Here is a 22,509-nt window from a genome sequence, read left to right as displayed (position 1 = left end):
CACGATCCCAATCATCAGGCGTAAAAATGCCCTTATAATATTTTTTTCCTTTTCAATGAGACCAAAATCTTGATCGCATGGTAGGCATGAATGGCCAAATTTGTGGTCTATCCGTTCCACTGAGAAGGTCGAATTATTGACTATGAATGTGCAAATAGTGTTCATTCTTATGTTACGGTTTTGGCCACCACATTGATCGCGATACATTATTAACTTCTTACATTCTACATTGACGCCAGGGCGTAAGTCAACTTTATTACATAACCTTTTGTTTTTACTTACAAAATCTTCTCGAAAATTTATTTTTATATTATTTTTCAAATATACTCCTGACTAAAACGTAACATGCCTAACCCACACGTATTTTTCCAGTATTCGATTTTGTCTATGTGGCTTAGGCCATTTTGGCGTCCACATTTTTTCATACTTTCAGTAAAGGAAAAACGGTTTTCGGCATGTAGAATAACATAGGGTTAATCTATGCAATTGGGGATTTTTTAGTATGTATTACAAAAGGTTCCGGTTCGTCCAGCATAGTCAGTTTGATTTTTTTGAAAATGTGGGTTAGGCCGTTTTGGCGCTGAGCGCCTCATATGTACATATGTATATAATTTTTACAAAATGCAATTCATTAACATTTATAAAAATCATATATATCTATCATTAATTGTAATGATTAATATCGACCCATTAAATTTACACTTTCCCGTTGATTTAGGTAAAATAATAATGCCCAGTTTCGTTTGGCTTTATTTTGAAAAAATTGATGGAGGATTGCATGTTAAGTGCTCAATTTGCAAAAATGTGTTCAAATATAACAAAAACACTTCAACTATGGCTAATCACTTGAGAGCTATTCACAAAATCGAAAACAAAAAACAAGACAAAAACGATCCTGTTGAAACAGTTGCCAAGCAACCTGAAGTTTTTGCTGGACCCTTAGACAAAAGTTTTAGATCGATTAATGCATTTGCAGGTAAATACTGTTCGATTTCCTATGTTTCAAAAATGTCAAATAAATTCTTTGTGACAGCCGATGGCCATAAGCAAAAAACAATGCTCAATGCTCTGCTATATATGATAGTGAAAGATAATATGCCGTTTCAAACCCCTCATAAAGAAGGATTCAAATATTTTTGCAAGAAGTTACAACCTCTTTACCAACCCCCAAGTGTAACAACTGTAGTAAAACACCTAGAGATAAAATATGAAGAGCTTTGTCAAAAAGTAAAGCGCGAAATGGCTCAATCGGACTATATTTGTCTTACTACAGATCTGTGGACCCACAAGTTTACCATGCAAAGTTACCTAGGAGTAACAGCACACTATTTACAAGGTATTTCATTGTTCGTTAATAATATTATTTAATTTATTTAAAAATATATACATGTAATCTTTTAATAGACATTAATATGAAAACAGTGGAGTTGGGCGCTTTCCCTATAAATGAGAGGAAAACCATTACAAATTTGAAAGCTCTTCTCAGACAAATTTGCATCCAGTGGGAAATTCCAGATGCAAAAATATCGGCAATACTTTCCGATGGAGGATCCAATATCAAAGGGGCCATAAGAGAGGGGTTTGGCATATATAAGCATGTCTCATGTTTTGCACACGCATTAAACAACATTGCTCAACGGGTTATTGAAATTAATGTGCCAGAAAACCTGCTTGAAGATGAGGCTGCTGGCGTAAGCAATATCCCCGAAGTTCCAAGCGACGAAGAAAATATTGATGACTCCTTTGAACTGAATGAAACTCCTCTAAGCCCCTTAAGAGACATCATAAAAAAAGTGAAAACCATTGTAAAGTTTTTTAAAAAGAGCGAAATAGCAACAAAAGAGCTAGAAAAACTTCAATCGGAAAGTGGACAAAATGCTTTAAAACTTGTTCAGGAAGTTAAAACAAGATGGAACTCCTGCTATGAGATGTTAGATCGGTTTATTTTACTAGAAAACCAAGTGGGAAGGGTACTGATGCAAATGCACACTGAGCGAAATAGTCGATCTAAACCTCCGACAATGCTAACAGGGGCCGAATTAGACGCTGTGGAAGATGTCAGAAATGTGTTGAAGCCGCTTTACCTTATAACTAAGGAAATAAGCGCAGAAAAATATGTCACAATAAGCAAATGTATTCCTCTTATTTCTGGGTTAAAAACAGTACGTTTTAGTAATATCATGTTTTACAAATAATCTTATGTATATATATTTCTTAGAAAATAGCTTCGTCAAATGCTTCCACTCTTGTGGGAAAAAGAGTAAACGAGACATTGTCAAGTGAAATAAACATAAAATTTCACAGTATTGAAAAGGTGGAGGCATTTTCATTGGCAACACTCTTAGATCCACGTTTTAAGAAATTCGCTTTTACCGACCCAAAAGACGTCGCAGTTGCGTTAAAAGCACTAGGTAAATATATTTGTTTTATTATCTTTTGTATACAATTATTAATACCTTTTTTTCAGGAGACCTCGTCAAGGAAGAAATACATAAATCCCGAGAAGCTGTTCAAGTGGAAATTGAAAGTGTTGAAGAGCCTGAAACAGTGCAGTTAAACCCGGAAGATATATGGCATTTTTTGGACACCAATGTTGGAAATTTAAAGCCTTCTAGTATAGATGATTCGGGATTCCCGCCTCAATTACGGCACTATATTAATGCTCCACCCGTTAGCCGCAAAGCTAATCCAAACCCATTCGCCACTTGGAAAGCCTTAGAAAATGAGTACCCATTTGTTGCCAAAGTTGCAAAAAAATACCTTTCCGTTGTCGCAACATCAGTTCCATCCGAGCGCCTATTTTCACATGCAGGACTTATTGCAAGCCAAATAAGATCACGGCTAACCCCCGAGCATGTAAACATGCTAGTATTATTAAGATCATTAGGAGAGGAAATGTGGAATTAAATTCTATTTTTTGGTAAATTTGCCAAAATATATAATATTAGTACATACATATATAATAATATTGCTTATTTCATAATCATCTTTTTAATTTCGTTTCAGATTTTAAAAATGTTCGGCTCTATAAACACCATAACAATGTTTTGCGACCATTCCGATTAACATTCTAATTGTTTTGACTTTGCTGAACCACAATTCTACACTCGGAATCCTGACATGAATATTTTCTTTTTATGTACTGTAGTTTTTTCATAATTAACAACTCAATATTTGTTTGAAACACAATTAAATATTCTTATGTATTGCGCATAAAAATCTATTTTCCTGGATGAAAATGATATGCTTCTTAAAAAAATTGTTATATTCTATTTTTTTTCTGTTTAAAGATAACTTTTTTACTTATCACTATAAATTATTTGTTATATATACATATATAAAAATGTAAACACACCTTAAACATAAATCTGAAAGAATGTACATATATATAAAATTACATTTACACCTAACTTAAAACATAAATCTGAAAAAAATTACATGAAATCATTTAAAATATAATATTAATTTTGAATCAATGTTAGCTAGTAAATCTAAAAATGATACACCATAATTATTAATATATATATATATATATATATATATATATACCAATTTATTTAAAAAACTAATTTGATGTCATAAATGTAAAACTATATGTTTATATATAAATATGAGTATATAACTATATTGAAAATATATTTCTTTTCATTGTACAATTATTAAAAGTTAAATTAAAACTGAAACAATCACATATCGACGCCTCCAAACAATAGTATGCAAAGTCGACTTAGGATGTTTTCAAGTTCTTTACATTTTTATATTTAACGTCCTTTAATTTAAATTCTGTCAAATTTTGGTAATAATCGGACAATCCGAACAGAAGTTATAAACAAATATTTACTTAGCATAGTACTGAAGGTCAAAGAAATTTCCAAACTTTTAGAGCTTGTTCTGCAAAACTCACTGTTCAGAAATAGCAAACTATTATTTGGAGGTAACGAAAGTCCTTTAGCTTAAATTCTGTCAAATTTTGGTAATGATCGGTCAATCCGAACAGAAGTTATAAACAAATATTGACTTAGCATAGTACTGAAGTTCAACAAAATTTCCACACTTTGAGAGCTTCTCCTGCAAAACTCACTTTTTAGACTTAGCATACTATTATTTGGAGGTGTCGATATGTACGTACATATTTATTACTGCTGTTGACAATAAATTGTTTTAACTCAAAAATAAATATTCTAACATTTGATTAAATGTATCGAAAAAACATGAAGGAAAATGTCTGGTATTGGTATGTTTATTTCTAATGATTCCATATTAGTCCTCTAAATGGATAGTCCCGGTCCACACTAGAGCGATTTCATTAAAAATTTTTCATAAAGTATGGCTGACTTCCATATAGCCATTTGCCTTGCGTTGGATAACTTTATCAAAATATTTCGAACAATTCGACGCCTCCAAACAATAGTATGCTAAGTCCACTTTGCATGTTTTCAAGTTCTTTACATTTTTATATTTAACGTCCTTTAACTTAAATTCTGTAAAATTTTGGTAATGATCGGACAATCCGAACATAAGTTATAAACAAATATTTACTTAGCATAGTACTGAAGGTCAAAGAAATTTCCAAACTTTTAGAGCTTCTCCTGCAAAACTCACTTTTTAGACTTAGCATACTATTATTTGGAGGTGTCGAATTCATGAGTGTGCAACTGAAATATTTTGACGAAGTTTAACCAACGTAAGGCACTGCCCGCCAAACCTACTTAACTAACTCTAGTGTATCTGTGGCTATATCCCATCGAAGCAACCACTTTCCTGGAGCTGGAGATAGATTGAACAGAAATACGGGGATAACAAATATAATAATAAACACTGTTGCAAAGGTCTCTTCCAAAACTGCAAGAATCTACATCTACTACGATAACAATTTTTCCTTTATAATGCCGAAAAGAAAGTAAAAATTAATAGGTTTTTGCAGTTCTGGGTCAGACCATATATCACATGGTAATTTTCTAAAACATGTACATGCTGCGGCTAAGGGGTTTCCGCAAAAATCTTATTTAAAAAATTGACAGATTATAGGAGATTTCAAACTCCATACAGTGGCCGACTTCCGTATTGTCAGTTGCTTTGTATTCGTGCATGAAACTAGGGGTTCTTAAATAGATTTCCCCACTACTGCAATTTCATAAAATTACACCATGTATGACATTGTTTTATTAAGAAGCGATACAGTCAATGCATTGTCCCCATTTGAACTTTTATACCTCATAAACGGTAAAACCTACGAAAATATCGTAAAGGTCAACCTTGTATAGAATTTTCATAGCTACAACATTTTCTTTTGTCCCGTTTCTAAGCAAAATCGTGAAAAACCTAAAAATTCCGACTTGAATAGCGATTTATTTAAAAAGCGTTCTGGCGATTTACTGATTGAACGCTTCGCTGGTCTTTTTGATTAGAATTTTACACGTCTTTAATACACGAAATATAATCAGTGTTACTTATTTGTCATTAAAGTAAAAACTTCATTATATTAAAATTGTGATATATTAGGGCCTTTTGCGATAACTCTGATATTTTACCATAAATAGCCATTTTGTACTAATTTAAAGCTTAAGGTAAGGTCACATTAGGCAAATATTTGCTCCAGCGACCGGCATTGTGCGCTTACTGAGGTTAAGTGAGTGTTAATAGTACATTGAATTTATGCTAACTTGCTCTCAGTAAGCGCACACTGAAGGTCCTGGAGCAAATATTTGCCTAATGTAACTCTACCTTTAGTTTCATTATCAACCTCTCTCCTTGAAATATGTATGCCCAACAGAATCAATATGTGTGTTCGTTTACTCATTTTTTTTTTTACAAATTGTTACTGGATGTTGTTCGTTTATTCTACAGTACAATGTCAGTGACCTTACTCGCTTACAAGAAGTTACTGGACTTGTACAAATTATTGAGTAAACGAACACACCTAATATCTGACATGGAAACAAAATTCCGTAAACTGCAATAACCCAGCTTCTCAAAATCACAAACATTTAAACAATGCTGGTAACGCAATTGGGAACATTTTAAAGCTCAGAATGTCTTCATTGTTGAAACGCATCCAACCAGCTGAGAAATGGGAAGTGAGATGTGCTCCAACCTATTTTGCATCATAATAAAGGTGATATTTTCCTCATTCATTGACGGGCTTTCTTTTGGAATACGACTGATAAAAAACTTGAGACTTTTTCTCCAAGTAATCCGATCATAACCAAAATTAATAGGCTTCTTCGCCTTATGGACTCCCATTAACCGCCAAAATTTCGTGACGATCCGTGATTACAAGGTTTAGATGGACAGACGGACGGAGGAAAGACACATATAGCCAGGCCTGATAGGACATTCATTTTGGTATATATAAGTATTTTGCATTGTTTCGATGTGTTACAAACTTGTTGGCCAAAACCCACTTATGTATATATGTTGCAATCAAAAGAACAAAATATTTCAATAACAGAAATGTCAGCTCTGTGTGGGAATTCCGAGTCAACTTGTTTTTATAAACGTTTTTGGATCCTTTTATTCCTTAGTTATGGTGGAAGCTCTTTTTGTACATACATGCGAAAGTCCATGAACATCCTATGAGACAAAGAATGAAATTATTGGTTTGCCATTTCTTGCTTTCAATCAACTTACCAGATGTAATTGTCTTCAGCAATGTGTCCTTTAATTATCGTGTGTTCCAGTTCGAAAAAAAATGCAATGAATGGATAAGGAAAATAAACAAAATGCGTCAGCTGTTAAGAAGCTTGTTGAAAACAATAGGAGAATAGTTGTCAAAAGATCGAAAGATCGATCGAAAAGTCGAGTTTTCAGTTCCGAGTAAAAATCGAAAATCGAGCTTTCAGTTCCGAGTAAAAATCGAAAGATCGAAAAGTCGAGTTTTCAGTTGTAAGTGAAAATCGAAAAATCGAAAAGTCGACTTTTGCTTTCCGTTATGTATCCCTAGTATGAACCGACAAAAATGTTGATTAGGATTAAAGCTCAAAAATTTTGCGGAAAAGGTACTGAAAGGAATGGACCGACATAGACCATGGGGGTGCCATAGGGGGTTTTTACACCCTTCGGTCTGTTTTCTCAAGAAGTATGGACTTGCCCCTGAAACAACTTTTACAATCGTAATTGAGGCAGCGAATGTAAGTTGCTTCAACAAAAATCAAAGTTATTCAATAGCAGGTCTTAAAGTGAACTTATCCAAAATTTTGTGTGGGAGGACGGGATGGAGTGGACAAATATAGTCCATATTCGAACCTGATCTATATCTGGTAGATATTATGAGAATGTGTAAAGTATGGACCAAATCGGTCACTCCCATCAAGAGTTATCGTACGCACAATTTTTCCGAATATTTTTGAACTTTTGTGGGGTAGGTACCTGAAGGAGTGGACCGATATGGCTTATCTACGAACTTAAACTAAGTTTGGAAACAATATTACGAAGGCCAAATTTTGGCCGGAATCGGCATTTTCGTTCGAGAATTATCTTGCGTTTCCACCCATAAACATGGTGTCATAGGGTTTGTTTTCAACTTTCAGGCTATTTTTTCAGGAAGTATGGACTTGCCCCTGAGAAAACTTGTACTTTCGTATAGGGGACAGTGAATACAAAATGTTACAACAAAAACCAAGGCGATTCGAGAGCAGGTCCTAAACTGAACTTTTCCGAAATTTTGTGTGGGAGGTACTCTAAGGAGTTTACCGATTGAGTCCATATTGGAACCTCATCTAAGTCTGGTAGAAATTTCATAATGTGCAATGTATGGACCAAATCGGTTACTTCCTTCAAGAGTTATCGCACGCACAAATTTTCCGAACATTTTCGAACTTTTGTGGTACCGGAAGGAGTGGACCGATATAATCCATTTTTGAACTTGAACTAAGTTTGGACAAAATATTACGAAAGCCAAATTTTGGACCGAATCGGCAGGTCCGTTCGAGAGTTATCATGCGCTCCAACCACTACACACGGTGTCATAGGGTTTTTTGTAACTTTCAGGCTATTTTCTGAGGAAGTGTGGACTTGCCCCTAATGAAATTTACAGCGTCGTATAGAGGACAGCGAATACAACTTGAGTAAACAAAAATCAAAGCGATTTGAGAGCAGGTCCTAAACTGAACTTTTCCGAAATTTTGTGTGGGAGGTACCCGAAGGAGTGGACCGATTGAGTCCATATTGGAACCTCATCTAAGTTTGGTAGAAATTACACGATGTGCAAAGTATGGACCAAATCGGTTATTCCCTACAAGAGTTATCGTGCGCACAAGTTTTGCGACGATTTTTGAACATTTGTGGGGGAGGTACGTGTAGGAAAGGACCTATATGGCCCATCTTCGAACTTAAGTCGAATCTGGACAAAATATTTCGATACCCAAAATTTGAACCGAATCGATTGATCCGTTCGAGAGTTATTGTGCGCACCAGCCAGACAGACAGACGGACAGACGGACGGACATTGCTAGATCTACTCAAAATTGTCTGAAACGGATATCGTACAAACATACTTGGGGTCTAAAACCGTTATTTCGATGAGGCACATTTTTGGTCGTATCAAAGTGTAAATACCCTTTTTAGCCTAAAGGCTGAGGGTATAAAAACTGGTCTGAGAACTCAAAGATCTACTACTACAGACCATGACCTGAAATTTGTTGCTCAATGTATTCGACGAAAAGGTGGCATCTGTTGATTAGTTTTTCCTATATCTTCTCTAGGATTTGACGCGGAGTGAAGATTGGTCTATTATAGATTTGCACGCATTGTTATGATCCGATTTTTATACCCTCAGCCTTTAGGCTAAAGAGGGTATTTACACTTTGATACGACCAAAAATGTGCCTCATCGAAATAATGGTTTTAGACCCCAAGTATGTTTGTACGATATCCGTTTCAGACAATTTTGAGTAGATCTAGCAATGTCCGTCCGTCTGTCTGTCTGTCTGTCGGTCTGTCTGGCTGGTGCGCACGATAACTCTCGAACGGATCAATCGATTCGGTTCAAATTTTGGGTATCGAAATATTTTGTCCAGATTCGATTTAAGTTCGAAGATGGGCCATATAGGTCCACTCCTTGAGGTACCGCCCCTTTAGGACCTGGTCTCGAATCGCTTTGATTTTTGTTTACGCAAGTTGTATTCGCTGTCCTCTATACGACGCTGTAAGTTTCATTAGGGGCAAGTCCATACTTCCTGAGAAAATAGCCTGAAAGTTACAAAAAACCCTATGACACCGTGGGTTGCAGCGCAAGATAACTCTCGAACGGATCTGCCGATTCGGTCCAAAATTTGGCTTTCGTAATATATTGTCCAAACTTAGTTCAAGTTCAAAGATGGATTATATCGGTCCACTCCTTCCGGTACCTCCCCCACAGAAGTTCGAAAATGTTCGGAAAATTTGTGCGTACGATAACTCTTGAAGGGAGTAACCGATTTGGTCCATACTTTGCACATTATGAAATTTCTACCACACTTAGATGAGGTTTCAATATGGACTCAATCGGTAAACTCCTTCGAGTACCTCCTACACAAAATTTCGGAAAAGTTCAGTTTAGGACCTGCTCTCGAATCGTCTTGGTTTTTGTTGTACCATCTTGTATTCACTGTCCCCTATACGAAGGTACAAGTTTCCTCAGGGGGAAGTCCATACTTTCAATTTGCACAGGCCAGGGTATATCTCTGTCGGCAAATCCGATTGATACTTTTTTACTTGTTCCGTTGATCATAGGTCCTATCCGTTCACACAATACGCTCGACAACACACTATACGCGATGGGAAGGTGACTTAGGCCTCTGTAGTTGGCACAACCTCATTTCTTGTGCACGGGACATAATTATATTACAAATTATATTATACTTATCAATATGTCGCAACCAGTCTTGATCAATTCGGCAGACAGCCCGTCAATTGGCCGTCGTTTGGGATTGGTTCTAAGGTTTGATATGAAAACCTTGATGAAATGCTCCTTCAGAAACTCAGTACACTATTTATGTCAGTTCCTATATTCCCTTCATCATTTTTGCAGACAAATGTGTCTGCACTATGACCTTCAGCCTGGTGTTGTATATTCTAGTAAAATTTTGAGACTTCATTTTGAAACAGTTTTTCTGCTCTTTATTTTTTTTTCTGAAAATACACATCTCCTCTCTTCTCTTCTATCGATATTTTTCCTTTGGCACTTCGTGTTGCTACCGACTGCGGGGTTGTTCAGTATGCCGCGATCTTCTCTTTAGTAACCTTTCGGAACTCCAGATCGTACTATGGATTTTTATGATAGATTTTGCGGCAGCTTGAAGAGAGTGGGCTATTCCTTGCCACGGGACAAAGAGTGTCATTATTAAGCATGAGTTTAAGTTGAATATTTTTCCATCGCGTTGCACTTATATTTGCAGATCACACTGGCGAGGCATAGCTTATTAGTCGGCTACTTAAGTGATCTTGGAGGACCTTGTTTATTATACACGGACGAAGTGAGCACACTGTCAAATGTTACTTCGAAAATCTTCGAAATTCTTTTGCCAATGACCAGGACTTTTAAATCTGCACTCATCTTTGCAGTTCATGTAGCGAACAAAGAGACCGTAGATATAGTAGAGGATATTTGCATATTCCTCGAGGGGAAAAGATGGTGAGTTCAGTCAAATAGGAATTCAGCTTTTCAGAAATGACATCAGTGAAGATACTTGAAGCCAAGATCGTACAATCAACCGCATACGTTACGATCTCAGTGCCGTCTAAAGGTGGTGAAATACAGTAGAGGTATAGGTTAGACAGTTCTGGAGATGTCACCCGACCCTGTTTCAATATAAGCGGCTTGGACTTTTTGTTCCTCAATTACACTTACATCTGGATTCCACATATCCACTATCCAACGTTTCAAACTGGCCGGAGGGTTGTCTTCTCGATGTCCTTAAACAGCGTGGAGTGCTTGACAGTATCAAAGGCTTTTAATAAGTCGAGCTCCACCAACACTGTCCTATCGCATGGATTGCTCTGGTTGAGCATGTGAAGGTGGTATGCAGTCGTTTTCTTGTCGTGCTGCTTACGGAACCCGTGCTGATGATCGGCAAATGTATAACTATTTCTAACATATTTTATTGTTGTAAAATAATTCAGCTAAATCTCTAATTCAGCTAAATTTCTAACATAGGGAAGGAGCAAAGCCTCAAGAGTCTTTGTTTGCTGTGGGTTCAAAAGAGAAATTGGTCTGTACTTTTTACTTTGGTGTTTGCGGACCATACTGCTCATTTTGCAGACTTTGTTCACCAAAATATGCAGTGTTAGCTTTCTGACTCTGATGTCACTGCGGTTTGCACGACACAGCTCATCACACTCATATGCTAATCCCTTCGCCTCTGATGAAAAATTCGATTTCACTTGGCGTATTCGACTAGCAGATAAGACGAGCGGATAGGCTGAAGGGTTGGACAGATCTCTGACTGGTGAAAGTGCGGCGTTCAAAGCAGAGGAAATCGGGCGGTCTTCTTATGGATAATTATGGAGAGATGGTCATTCCATATACGGATAAAAAAAATGCACATTTTCTGAGAGGTAGGGTATTTTTCTTTTGGCAAACCAAAAAATCGCGAAGATTTGAGAGATATGAGAAGTCATTGGAATATTCATATATCTATATTTTTGAAAATTTGATTTAAGAACCGGCATTAGACATCATTGTTGGTTTCGTTTATGCTAAAATGGGTTCACCAATACTAAGAAATGTTGTTTTTATGGTTTGAAGACTATTCCCTGTAGGGACTGTGGCCGATTTAAAGCTCACATAAAGCTAGCTTTTTTTTAAACATAAGTGGCATTTTATCGATAATTTTGCCTTATGCCAACTGACTAATTTTACAAGGCGATGAGCGCCTGAGTGGTCAGTATTGTCCAACGCCAGATAACTTTTCGACTGATAATAAACTAACTTTTTTTTTGCCTATTTTTAGTCAGTTTAAAACATAATGTGAAAAAAACAATTTTTGTTTCTGTGTGTTTTTTTTTATTTTTGACTTTTCATATTCTGTCTCTCCCTCTCTTTGTCTCTCTCTCTTTTTTGTTAGAGAGAAGAAGGGGCAAATTTGTATATTTCCTTTATGTTCCTTTTTAATTCCAGAATAATATGAGTAATATGTACGAATATGTTCAGTCCATCAACACTGTATTCTATAACTGGATGCTGCATTTATACGAAGAATATTAAGAAAAAGCATATGTAATAAGATATACATATCCTCAATCGAAACGTTAAATTTGTAAAATGTATGTTATATCAGTGACACTATACCAAAAACAAGTAAAAAACTTTAAGTCGGCCGGGCCGAACTTTTTATACCCTCCACCATAAAATAATCTAAAATGGAATTATTAGTTTCCTTTCACAATTTAAGGTGGAAACATTTTTCGACCATGTATACCCCAAATGCCTAAATTATCTAATCTAAACAAGTGAGCCAAGGCTATAGTCGGGTCGGGGACGACTATGTGATACCCTACAACACTACCCCTGTTCATAAGCTTTTGACTAATAAAATTCAAAATATTAAAATTGGGGTAGCTTAGCGCCTTTGCTCTGAATGTCTTCATTAAAACAGTTAAATTTTTTCGAAACGCATTTAAGTGCATCGTCAGTACAACCCAAATAAACAAATGAAAAAGTGGGATGTACGCCAACCATCAATAGGCTTCTTTCTCTGTTAGACTTCCATCAACCCCAAAAATTTCGTGAGGATCCGATCAAAATTTCGTAGTGTGATTGCACAAAAATGAAAAAAGGGAGCATTACCGACTATTGCGATATCTCTGTTGTTTGACCACTCATGACAACCTACTTCACATTGTTGTAAAGGTGATATTTTCTACTTTCCTTGCCAGGTTTTGCTTTTGATATACTTCCTACAGAAGAGAGATATTAGCTTTGAAATAAAACTTTGGCCTTTTCTCCAAATAATTTTTTTTCACATTCCGACCCCTGGATAATATCCGACCATTATCAAAAATCAAAAGGTTTTTTCCTCTGTGGAACCCCCATTAACACCCAAAATTTCGTGACGATAAAATTAAAATTGCGACTTGTAGCGTGATTATAAAAAAATTAAAAAAAAATGGGATGTTTTACCGACTATTGCAAAATCTCCGTTATTTGGTCACCTACGCCAACCTGCTTTACATCATTGTAATGAAGGGATTTTTTAATTTCATTGTCAGACTTTGCTTTTGGAAGATCCCGAACCAAAGCTGTGATATTCGTCATTATTAATAAAATCGCAAAAATGAAAAGTTGTGTTCTATTAGCGGCTATTGCGATATCTTGTTTGACCACCTACGACATCCTACGTTACATCGTTGCAAAGGCGATATTTTCTACTTTCATTAGCAGGTTTTGCTTTTGATATACCCCTTTTAGAAGCGGAGATATTCGCTTTGAAATAAAACGTTGACTTTTTCTCCAAATAAGTTGTTTGGCCATTTCGACCCCTGAGTATTATCAATAGGCCTCTTCCTCTGTAGCACCCCCATTAACGATCCGATCAAGATTGCGACCTGTAGGGTGATTACAAGGTTTAGATGGACAGACGGACGGACACACATAGCCAGATCGACTCAGCTCGTCGAGACATTCATTTTGGTATATATAAGTATGGGTCTACGACCATTATTTCGTAGATACCACCTACAGAGCTATATCAAAGTGTCTACCTACCTTTACAATTTTTGATGGAAAAGTTTTATTACTGCTGGGAACCTCAAAAGTCTAATTACGTGTAGTTCCGTCAAAAAATGCAAATAAGACCCTCAAAATACCGAAAATAGGGAGCTATACCAAAACATGGACCTATGTTGACGGTTTTTAGTAAAGAAGTTTCGTGGCCACTGAAAACCTCAAATGTCAAATTACAACTAGTTCGGTTAAAAAATTTAACTAAAATCCTCAAAATATCGAAAATCGGGAGGTAACGTTATATATGGGCCATACCAAAACATGGGCCTATGTTGACGATTTTTGGTGGAGAAGTTTCGTGAACTCTGAGAACCTCAAATGTCAAATTACAACTAATTCGGTTAAAAATTGTGGCTAAAATTCGCAAAATGCCGAAAATCGGGAGGTACCGTTACATGGGGGCTATACCAAAACATGGACCTATGCCTATAGTTTTTGGAATATAAGTTTTTTGATCACTAGGAACCCTAAATGTCAAATTAAAGCTAATAAAAAAAATGTCACTAAAAACGTCAAAATACCTAAAATCGGGTAATATGGGGGCTATACCAAAACGTGGACCTCGAAATTGACTTGCCTGCAAACAAAAGACACATCTTTCCCAAAATTTCAGCGTCCTATCTCCATTTTTTGTGGATGCTAGATTGATAACCACAGACGGACGGGCGGACAAGCACAGATCGACTCAGAATTTTACCCTGATCAAAAATATATATACTTTATAGGGTCGTAAATGATTATTTTAATACGTTACAAACGGAAAAACAAACTTAATATACCCTCCATACTATGGTGGAGGGTATAATAAGAAATTTCAAAAATATTTATTTATACCCTACACAACACTGTGGTAACGGGTATTATGTCTTTGTGAATTTGTATGTAACATGCATAGTTCCTTCTAGGCATATACATAGAATCACTTTCTGAGTCGATTTATGCATGTCCGTCCGTCCGCCCGTTCGCAACGTACAGGTCACATTTATTGTCCGATTCAGCTGAAAAGTGGGGAATATTATTCATTTAGCCATAGGAAGAACGCTATTGCTTTTGGTGAAAATCGGTTCAAATTTGGATATAGCTCCCATATATACATATGTATATTCAGCCGATTTAACGTACACGCAGAGAAAAAATATTTTTCGCTTTTGTTGGAACAAAAATATCTGTTTTGGTTCCAAAAATGTATTTGTTTTGTTCAAACATTGTAATCCAAATCCAAAAATACCATCTTTTGTTCCAAACATAGAAAACAAAAACAACTTTCGAATTTCCGCAATATTGTAAAAATCTTTAACAATACCGATTGTAGGAACTATCATAATCTAATTTTGTTTACAAAAAGTATTGTCAACCCAGAAAACCAGCCCAGAAATTTTTGATTTGAGTGTATATACTTCTCATATACACTTTTCGCATAACTTGGATATAAATGTCGCGTATAATATTGCGATCATTGATGAACACAATACATGGTTTGCTGCATTGGTTGACAACAAAGACAAACAAAAAGCCACAAGCACCCACCACAACATAAGGAATAATTAAACACCATAACAAACTCCGGTATAACACCAAACCTCAAAGCACAATGAAGATAGAAGAATGAAACAAAACAGAAACAAATAAAAACAAGAGTCTCCATGTTGGTATACATACACACAAAAACAAAGATAAGAGCATCATGTCATAAAAACAAAACTCACCATAATTGTTTTTTTCAACACGGCATCGAATAGCGAGAGAAGAGAAATAATTGTCGAAGAAAAGAGAGAACTATTGTCCAGTTGACAAAAACAATTTTTGGATTTAACAAAACCCAATTGTTGGAATCACAATACTACATTTGGAATTTAACAATATCTTTACAATACATATTTTGCTCTTCGAATATTTTTGGATCAATCATATTTTTTTCTCTGCGTGTATTTGCTACATCAAAAACGCCATATTTTGGAATGTGCAACTGAATTCTGTCTAGAAATAAATGATCCAAATTATATCGAAATCGGTTAAGATTGGGATATAGCTTCCATATATATTTTCGGCCGATTTCACGTATATACGTCCGATTTTGATGAAATTTGGAATGTGTGACTACATTTGCACTAGAAATCAATGTGCCAAATTATATCGACATCGGTTCAGATTTGGATATAACTCATATATATATTAGAGTGGTTTTAAAAAATTGATGTTGGATTTTTTATGCGGCACCCTTCTAAAATATTTAGTCATGTAAAAAATTAAGATTGCCAGAGTTTGAGTTCAATCAGAATATGTTAACACGTGCCACTGGGGTCTCAAAGTTTGCAAGGGCCCTTTTGTATGTCGCCTTTTGCGAATTTCAAAGAAATCGCTCTATACACCACATTTACTGTCCAATCGATGCAAACAGTTTACCAGTTCTTTGTAGTGGCTAAGTAAGTAATCCTACAAAAAATTTTGAAAATCGGATCAGATTTTAATTTTGGCTATATAAAGAAAGGACCCTTGAAAACTTTGAGGCCCCAGTGGCACGTGTTAAGATATTCTGATTGAGCTCAAATTGTGGCATTCTTAATTTTGAACATGACTAAACATTTTAGGTGGGTGCCGCATAAAAAATCCGACATCGATTTTTTCCCTTTGAGTTAAAACCAGTCTAATAAATATTCTTGGCCGATTTCACGTATGTGCTGCACCAAAAACCCTATATCTGTCTAATTTTTGATGGTCTAGTAATTAGTGTGCCACATTATATCGAAATCAGTTCAGATTTATGTATATATATCTCCCATATATATTTTACATATTTACAGTGGTGTAGGGTACCATACAGTCGGCCTTGCCCGACTTTGATCCTTTCCTTACTGGTTTTGATTTTCATTTGTTAATGTTTGTGGATCTTGTAAATTGTTTTATTACAACATTTTCTATTCAACAAATACAAATTTTCAAGTAAACTAAACTCGGTTGGCAATAATTAGCTAACAGCTTCAAAATATCTCAATTGGGAGACCCCTCATATAGGAGCTATAGTAAAACTAGAACCTACGTTGCTAATATTTCGCAAAGCGGTTTTCTACCTACAAAGAACAAAAAATGCCAAACAAATAGATTGGTAAATGGTGTCATATCGGTCGGTACCGCTTAATGGGAGTTATACCAAAACGCGAACAGATATTGACAATATTTTGTACCGATGTTCTCCATCCATAGAAACCCCAGTATACCAATTTGCAGTAAAATCTGTTGAAAAATTAATCTAATACTTATAAACTGTCGCCACCGCTACGGTGGGGCTATAGGAAACCGCGGGTCTAGGAGGCCCATATTTATCCACAAACGACCCACAAATATAAGAAACGTTTTTGAAAATTTTAGTAACCTACGTCCTTTACATTAAAAGTTATGAGTAAAGTTCCACTAAAGTGCCTATATTTCGCAATGTGCACCGCCGCGACCGTAATATTCTACCAATTCATAAAATCCACTATTTCCTTGATCTTACCTCTGAGTCAATTTCAATTTAATTGCACGTTCACCTGTAGTTAAATCCCACGACGTAATGTGGATTACATTTCAACCATGTAAAGTCTCTTCAAGTGGTGTCGAAAATAGTTTTTGGATTCCGGTGGTATGAACGAAGCACTATGTTATTGAATTTCAAATAGAGTAAAACTTTAATCAGAATCGTGGTGTGCCTTCTGTTGTTCGTAGAAAATTGGGCTTTCGTAATGATACATGAGAGAATGCTAGCCTTGTCCGACAATATAACATAGTATTTTTTAGAAAGATTTTCCGAGTATTTCGCCAATGAAAAACTTCCCTGTAAACGTTTTGTTAATCGTTGGCATTCTTCAATAGAAAATTAAACGATATATGGACTTGCACCCAGAATATCAACTGTACTACCATTTTTACATTCCTCTCAAAATAAAAGGTAAATTAAGAAATTATGACCTTTTTATTATGTGATCTAAATATAAACAACAGAAATACTACCATACAAACACACGCATTATTCCGATTAATATTTGTTTCTCTGTGTGAAGCAGAAAAGATGAAAAATAAACAATATTGGTCACATTTTGCTAGACGGTTTTTTAGGGTTTCTTTAGAGTGGGTAAATTTCATATAAAAACTGTGATAAAAGATTATAAAAAAGTAATTCATGCGAATAGCAAAAAGAAAACAAGCAAAATAAACTCTGCACAGAACCAGAGTGGATGGAATCAACATTGACTTCGACAAAGCCATCATAAACGTCATTATTGTAGTATCGGTATCCTTATCAACAAGCTTTACATTCGTTGTTAGCTTGGTAAATGGTGGGTGGCACAGTGTGATGAAACAAAAAATTAAAAGTAATAAAATATTAATTTATTCCATCAAAAAATATAAAGGACACCCAAAAGTTGGTAAGAAACGGAAAGCTTCTTTAAAATAGAACATCATATCTCATTTATCCCCCCACTGTGCCCTGTGTATCACATAAAATATAATTATATGACAGTAAATGATTTAGTCGCCAAAATGTGAGCAAAAGGAAGTCGAAAGGAAAAAGACCTCGCCTCGCCGACGAATGAGTGTGCACAACATCTGTTTTAGACATCTTTTAATAAAAATTTCATCTTTATTACAAAACAATTGTTTTATGTTTGTGTGTGCGACCAAGGCTGTGATGGTGGTTGTAAATGTTCGTTTAGAAAGGAGGAAAAAAAAGAAATTCATCCAATGGCAGCTAAACCATTCAGGGACATATAACAACTTTTTATGACTAACTTTGATTTGAAATTCTATCCATGCAAACACAAACACACACAAATCTACGCTTACGCATACATACACTACACCCACATTTATTTGAGAACAAATCTAAGGGGGTGGATAATTTTATCGTGTGCCATAAGTTAAGCTCTAAGTTGCCTTTTAAGTGTTAACAATAATTTGGCCAAGAACGATAGCCAGCCAGACTGTCAGCAGCAGTCTATCGTTGGCGGGTGGTCACAAGGAAGTAATTAAAATGTTACATTATTATAATTTAATACGTATCATCGTCATCATCACGATGTGGTATTATGAATGAATTATGAAGTGAGAGGAAATTTATTTTGTTTTATTTGAATTATTTTGGGTGGATAGAAATTATTAAAAAGAATTAATTTGATTGAATTGGTTATTAGAAATCTGTTATGTAAATGCAACAATGGGAGCTATAACGTAACACATTATTTTATTATGTTATCAATGGATTTTCTTAGACGTACTTTGACCTAACAATTGTCTACAATACTAGCATAGAATAAATATGAAACCGCGCTAATCCTTGTTTGTCGATAGTGGAATGTTTTTGAGAACTTTTTTCTCTTTAGCGTAATGTTTTTCTTTCAGATTTCGTTTTGCTACCAGGGTTTAGGAATTGGAGTCTGGAGCCAGAGTTTAGCAAATTTTGCTGGAGTCGGAGTCGTGAAAAAAAGCTCGACTCCGGCTCCGGGCAAACATTTCTTCTACATTTATCAAAAATTTTTTAAATCAAAAATTCTTTAAATCTGTTAAAGGGCCATAATTAAAATACAACCCTTTTACTCTCTATGTTGATTACAAAATGCATGTCGGAAATCTGTTTGGGTTAATTGGTTGTTATTTGGAATAATGGTTTCATATTCCACATATTCTTGGGGAAGATCTACCAGAAGATTTACTGGTCATCTCATAAAACGCTCATTGGTCTTCTCCCCTTGTTATACCCTACACCACTATGTGGGGAGGGTATTATAAGTTAGTTTTGGCCAAAAAGTTTGTAACGCATCGAAAAAATGAATGTCTCGACGAGCTAAGTCGATCTGGCTATGTGTGCCCGTCCGTCCGTCTGTCCATCTAAACCTTGTAATCATTTTGATTGGATCGTCACGAAATTTTGGGCGTTGATGGGGGCCCCGGAGGGGAAGAAGCCTATTGATTTTGGTGATGGTCGGATAATAGTTAGGGGTCGGAATGGGCAAAAAACTTATGTGGATAAAAAGACAACGTTTTTTTCCAGAGCGAATATCTCAGCTTCTATATGGGGTATGCCAAAAGCAAAACCTGAGAATGGAAGTAGAAAATATCACCTTTCTAATGATGTAAAGTAGGTTCTCGTAGGTGATCAAACAACGAAGATATCACAATAGTCGAAAATAAAACCCAAATTTTTAGTTTTGCGATTTTAGTTATAATGACGAATATCACACCTTTGGTTGTGGACCTTCTAAAAACATAGCCTGACTAAGAAAGTAGAAAATCCCATCTTTAAAATTATGCAAAGTAGGTTGGCGTAGGTAGTCAAATAATAGAGATATCGCAATAGTCGTTAATGCATCCCTTTTTCCACTTTTTCTGCAATCACACTACAGGTCGGAATTTTGATCGGATCATCACGAAATTTTCTCACAGAGATAGAAGCCTATTGATGTTAGTGATGTTGATAGTAGTCAAATATAAAATTAAATATTAATAATTAATTTGGTTCAGTTCGCCTTTAGTTATTTGGTATAAAAGCCAGATAGGTGAAAACTTGTGTATCTCCATAAAAGAAATGTTTTCGAGTGAAAAGATTATGCACAGAGGTAGTGGTGTAGGGTATCACATAGTCGGCCCCGTACCGACTATAGCCTTTTCTCATTTGTTTTCTATTAGAAATCATTAATGTCTTCTGTAACAAGTAAAAAAGTATCAGTCGGCTTTGCCGACAGAGATATACCCTCAGCCTGTGTGGATTGAAATACTTTTTTTCCCAAAAAAAAAAACGTATGAATCAACATTTTGGGCGTATGAACCGACAAAAGTATGGATAGGATTGAAGCTCAAAAATTTGCGGGGATAACGTTAGATGGGCTTTTTATCGCACTAGCTTACGAAAAACATAATATGGCTGTAAACAGGGCCACTAGGAAAACCTTCGGTAAAAATGTCCAAAGGATCCTCGAACAGGCCCTTAACCATACAAAAATGTTGAACATTTGTGTGGGTGGTACCACAAGGATTGGACAGATAGGGCCCAAATTTTAACATAAACTAAGTTTCGACAATATTTAGAGATCCAAAGTTTGCACCAAATCGGTTGCAACGTCTATGAGAAATCGTGCGTACAATTTTAGCGAATATTTTTGAACTTTTGTGGGGGAGGTACCGGAAGGAGTGGACCTATAAGCACCACCTTCGAATTTCATCTAATATTAGAAGAAACATTATGATATCCAAAGTGTGGACGAACGCAGTATTCGGTTCCAGCTCTCCAGCCAATCCATATGGTGCCATAGGGGGTTTTAACGACTTTCGGGATGTTTTCTCAAGAAGTATGGACTTGCCCCTGAAAAAACTTTTACTGTCGTAATTGAGGCAGCGAATACAAGTTGCTTCAACAAAAATCAAAGTGATTACGGAGCAGGTCTTAAAGTGAACTTATCCAACATTTTGTGTAGGAGGTACCCGAAGGAGTGGACAAATATTGTCCATATTCGAACATAATCTATATCTGGAAGATATACTAGGATGTGTAAAGTATGGACCAAATCGGTCACTCCCATCAAGAGTTATCGTGCGCCCAAATTTTCCGAACGTTTTTGAGCTTTTGTGAGGGAGGTACCTGAAGGAGTGGACTGATATGGCTTATCTTCGAACTTAAACTAAGTAATATTTTACGAAGGCCACATTTTGGACCGAATCGGCAGATCCGTTCGAGAGTTATCTTGCGCTCCACCCACTACTCACGGTGTCATAGGGGTTTTTGGTCCTTTCAGGCTATTTTCTCAGGAAGTATGGACTTGTCCCTGATGAAACTTATAGCGTCGTATGGGGGGCAGTGAATACAAGCTGCTACAACAAAAATCAAATCGATTCGAGAACAGGTCCTAAAATAAACTTTTCCGAAATTTTGTGTGGGAGGTAATCGAAGGAGTTGACCGATTCAGTCCATACGAAACCTCAACTAAGTCTGGTAGAAATTTCACGATGTGCAAAGTATGACCATATCGGTTACTTCCTTTAAGAGTTATCGTGCGCACAAATTGTCCGAATGTTTCCGAACCTTTGTGGGGGAGGTACCGGAAGGAGTGGGCCGATATAACATATCATCGAACTTAAACTAAGTTTGGACAAAATATTACGAAAGCCAAATATTGGACGGAATCGGTTGATCCGTTAGAGAGTTATCGTGCGCACCAGCCGGCCAGACAGACAGACGGACGGACATGGCTAAATCAACTCCAAATTGTCTGAAACACATTTGGTCCAAACATACTTGGGGTCTAAAACCATTATTTCGATGAGGCACATTTTGCCCGTATGAACAAATTTAATGTCTTCTTTAAGATGATCTTCTTGCCACTTTTTTAAAAACACGCTATTCGTATGTTATGATCTTTCGAAGAACCAAGCGTCTTTTATGAGGAAGTCTGTTTTATAACAGAAAAGCATGTGGTCATCTTAAGAAAACCGATTTGACCTTTTGTCTTTCTATGAAAGGACCTACTCGTATGCAATGAGAAATCCTGTTGTTCTTAGATGAGAAGAGATCAAAAGAATTTTCGATTTAATGTAATGGCCACATCAGGCGTGTGGGGTAAATTAGTTATGCTAAGGAAGTCGCAAACGTATGTTTCATAGTAGAATTATAATTGGACGTTAAATTATGGGCATTTCCTCTATATCCTCTAGGATAGTGGATATATTATTTTCTATGTCTATTTAATCACTTCCGATTATCAGTTCGACCTAGCTGAACATAACATTGGTTTCAATTGTATTTTTTTTTTAGGTGGAAGACAATAGACACTCTCCACCATA

The 22,509-nt window shown here is 36.0% G+C and overlaps 1 protein-coding gene across 1 annotated transcript in view; it reads left to right on the top strand.

Annotated features, from left to right (window-relative positions):
• Window positions 1-733: 733 nt before the first annotated feature.
• The window catches only part of LOC141403018 (E3 SUMO-protein ligase ZBED1-like), an 87,935-nt gene continuing 66,159 nt past the window's right edge, over window positions 734-22,509 (top strand). Inside the window, exons 1-5 of the mRNA XM_073985150.1 lie at window positions 734-976; window positions 1,034-1,336; window positions 1,405-2,162; window positions 2,219-2,411; window positions 2,468-2,726. Of these exons, the coding sequence (XP_073841251.1) occupies window positions 835-976; window positions 1,034-1,336; window positions 1,405-2,162; window positions 2,219-2,411; window positions 2,468-2,726 (1,655 nt within the window). The 5' untranslated portion in view covers window positions 734-834. The remainder of the gene's footprint in view (window positions 977-1,033; window positions 1,337-1,404; window positions 2,163-2,218; window positions 2,412-2,467; window positions 2,727-22,509) is intronic.

This window comes from Musca autumnalis, unplaced genomic scaffold, assembly GCF_047663935.1.
Source record: "Musca autumnalis isolate F117 unplaced genomic scaffold, ASM4766393v1 scaffold_4, whole genome shotgun sequence".
Taxonomy (NCBI): domain Eukaryota; kingdom Metazoa; phylum Arthropoda; class Insecta; order Diptera; family Muscidae; genus Musca; species Musca autumnalis.
Note: the sequence above shows the minus strand (reverse complement) of the source record. Positions and strands in the feature narration are given on the sequence as shown.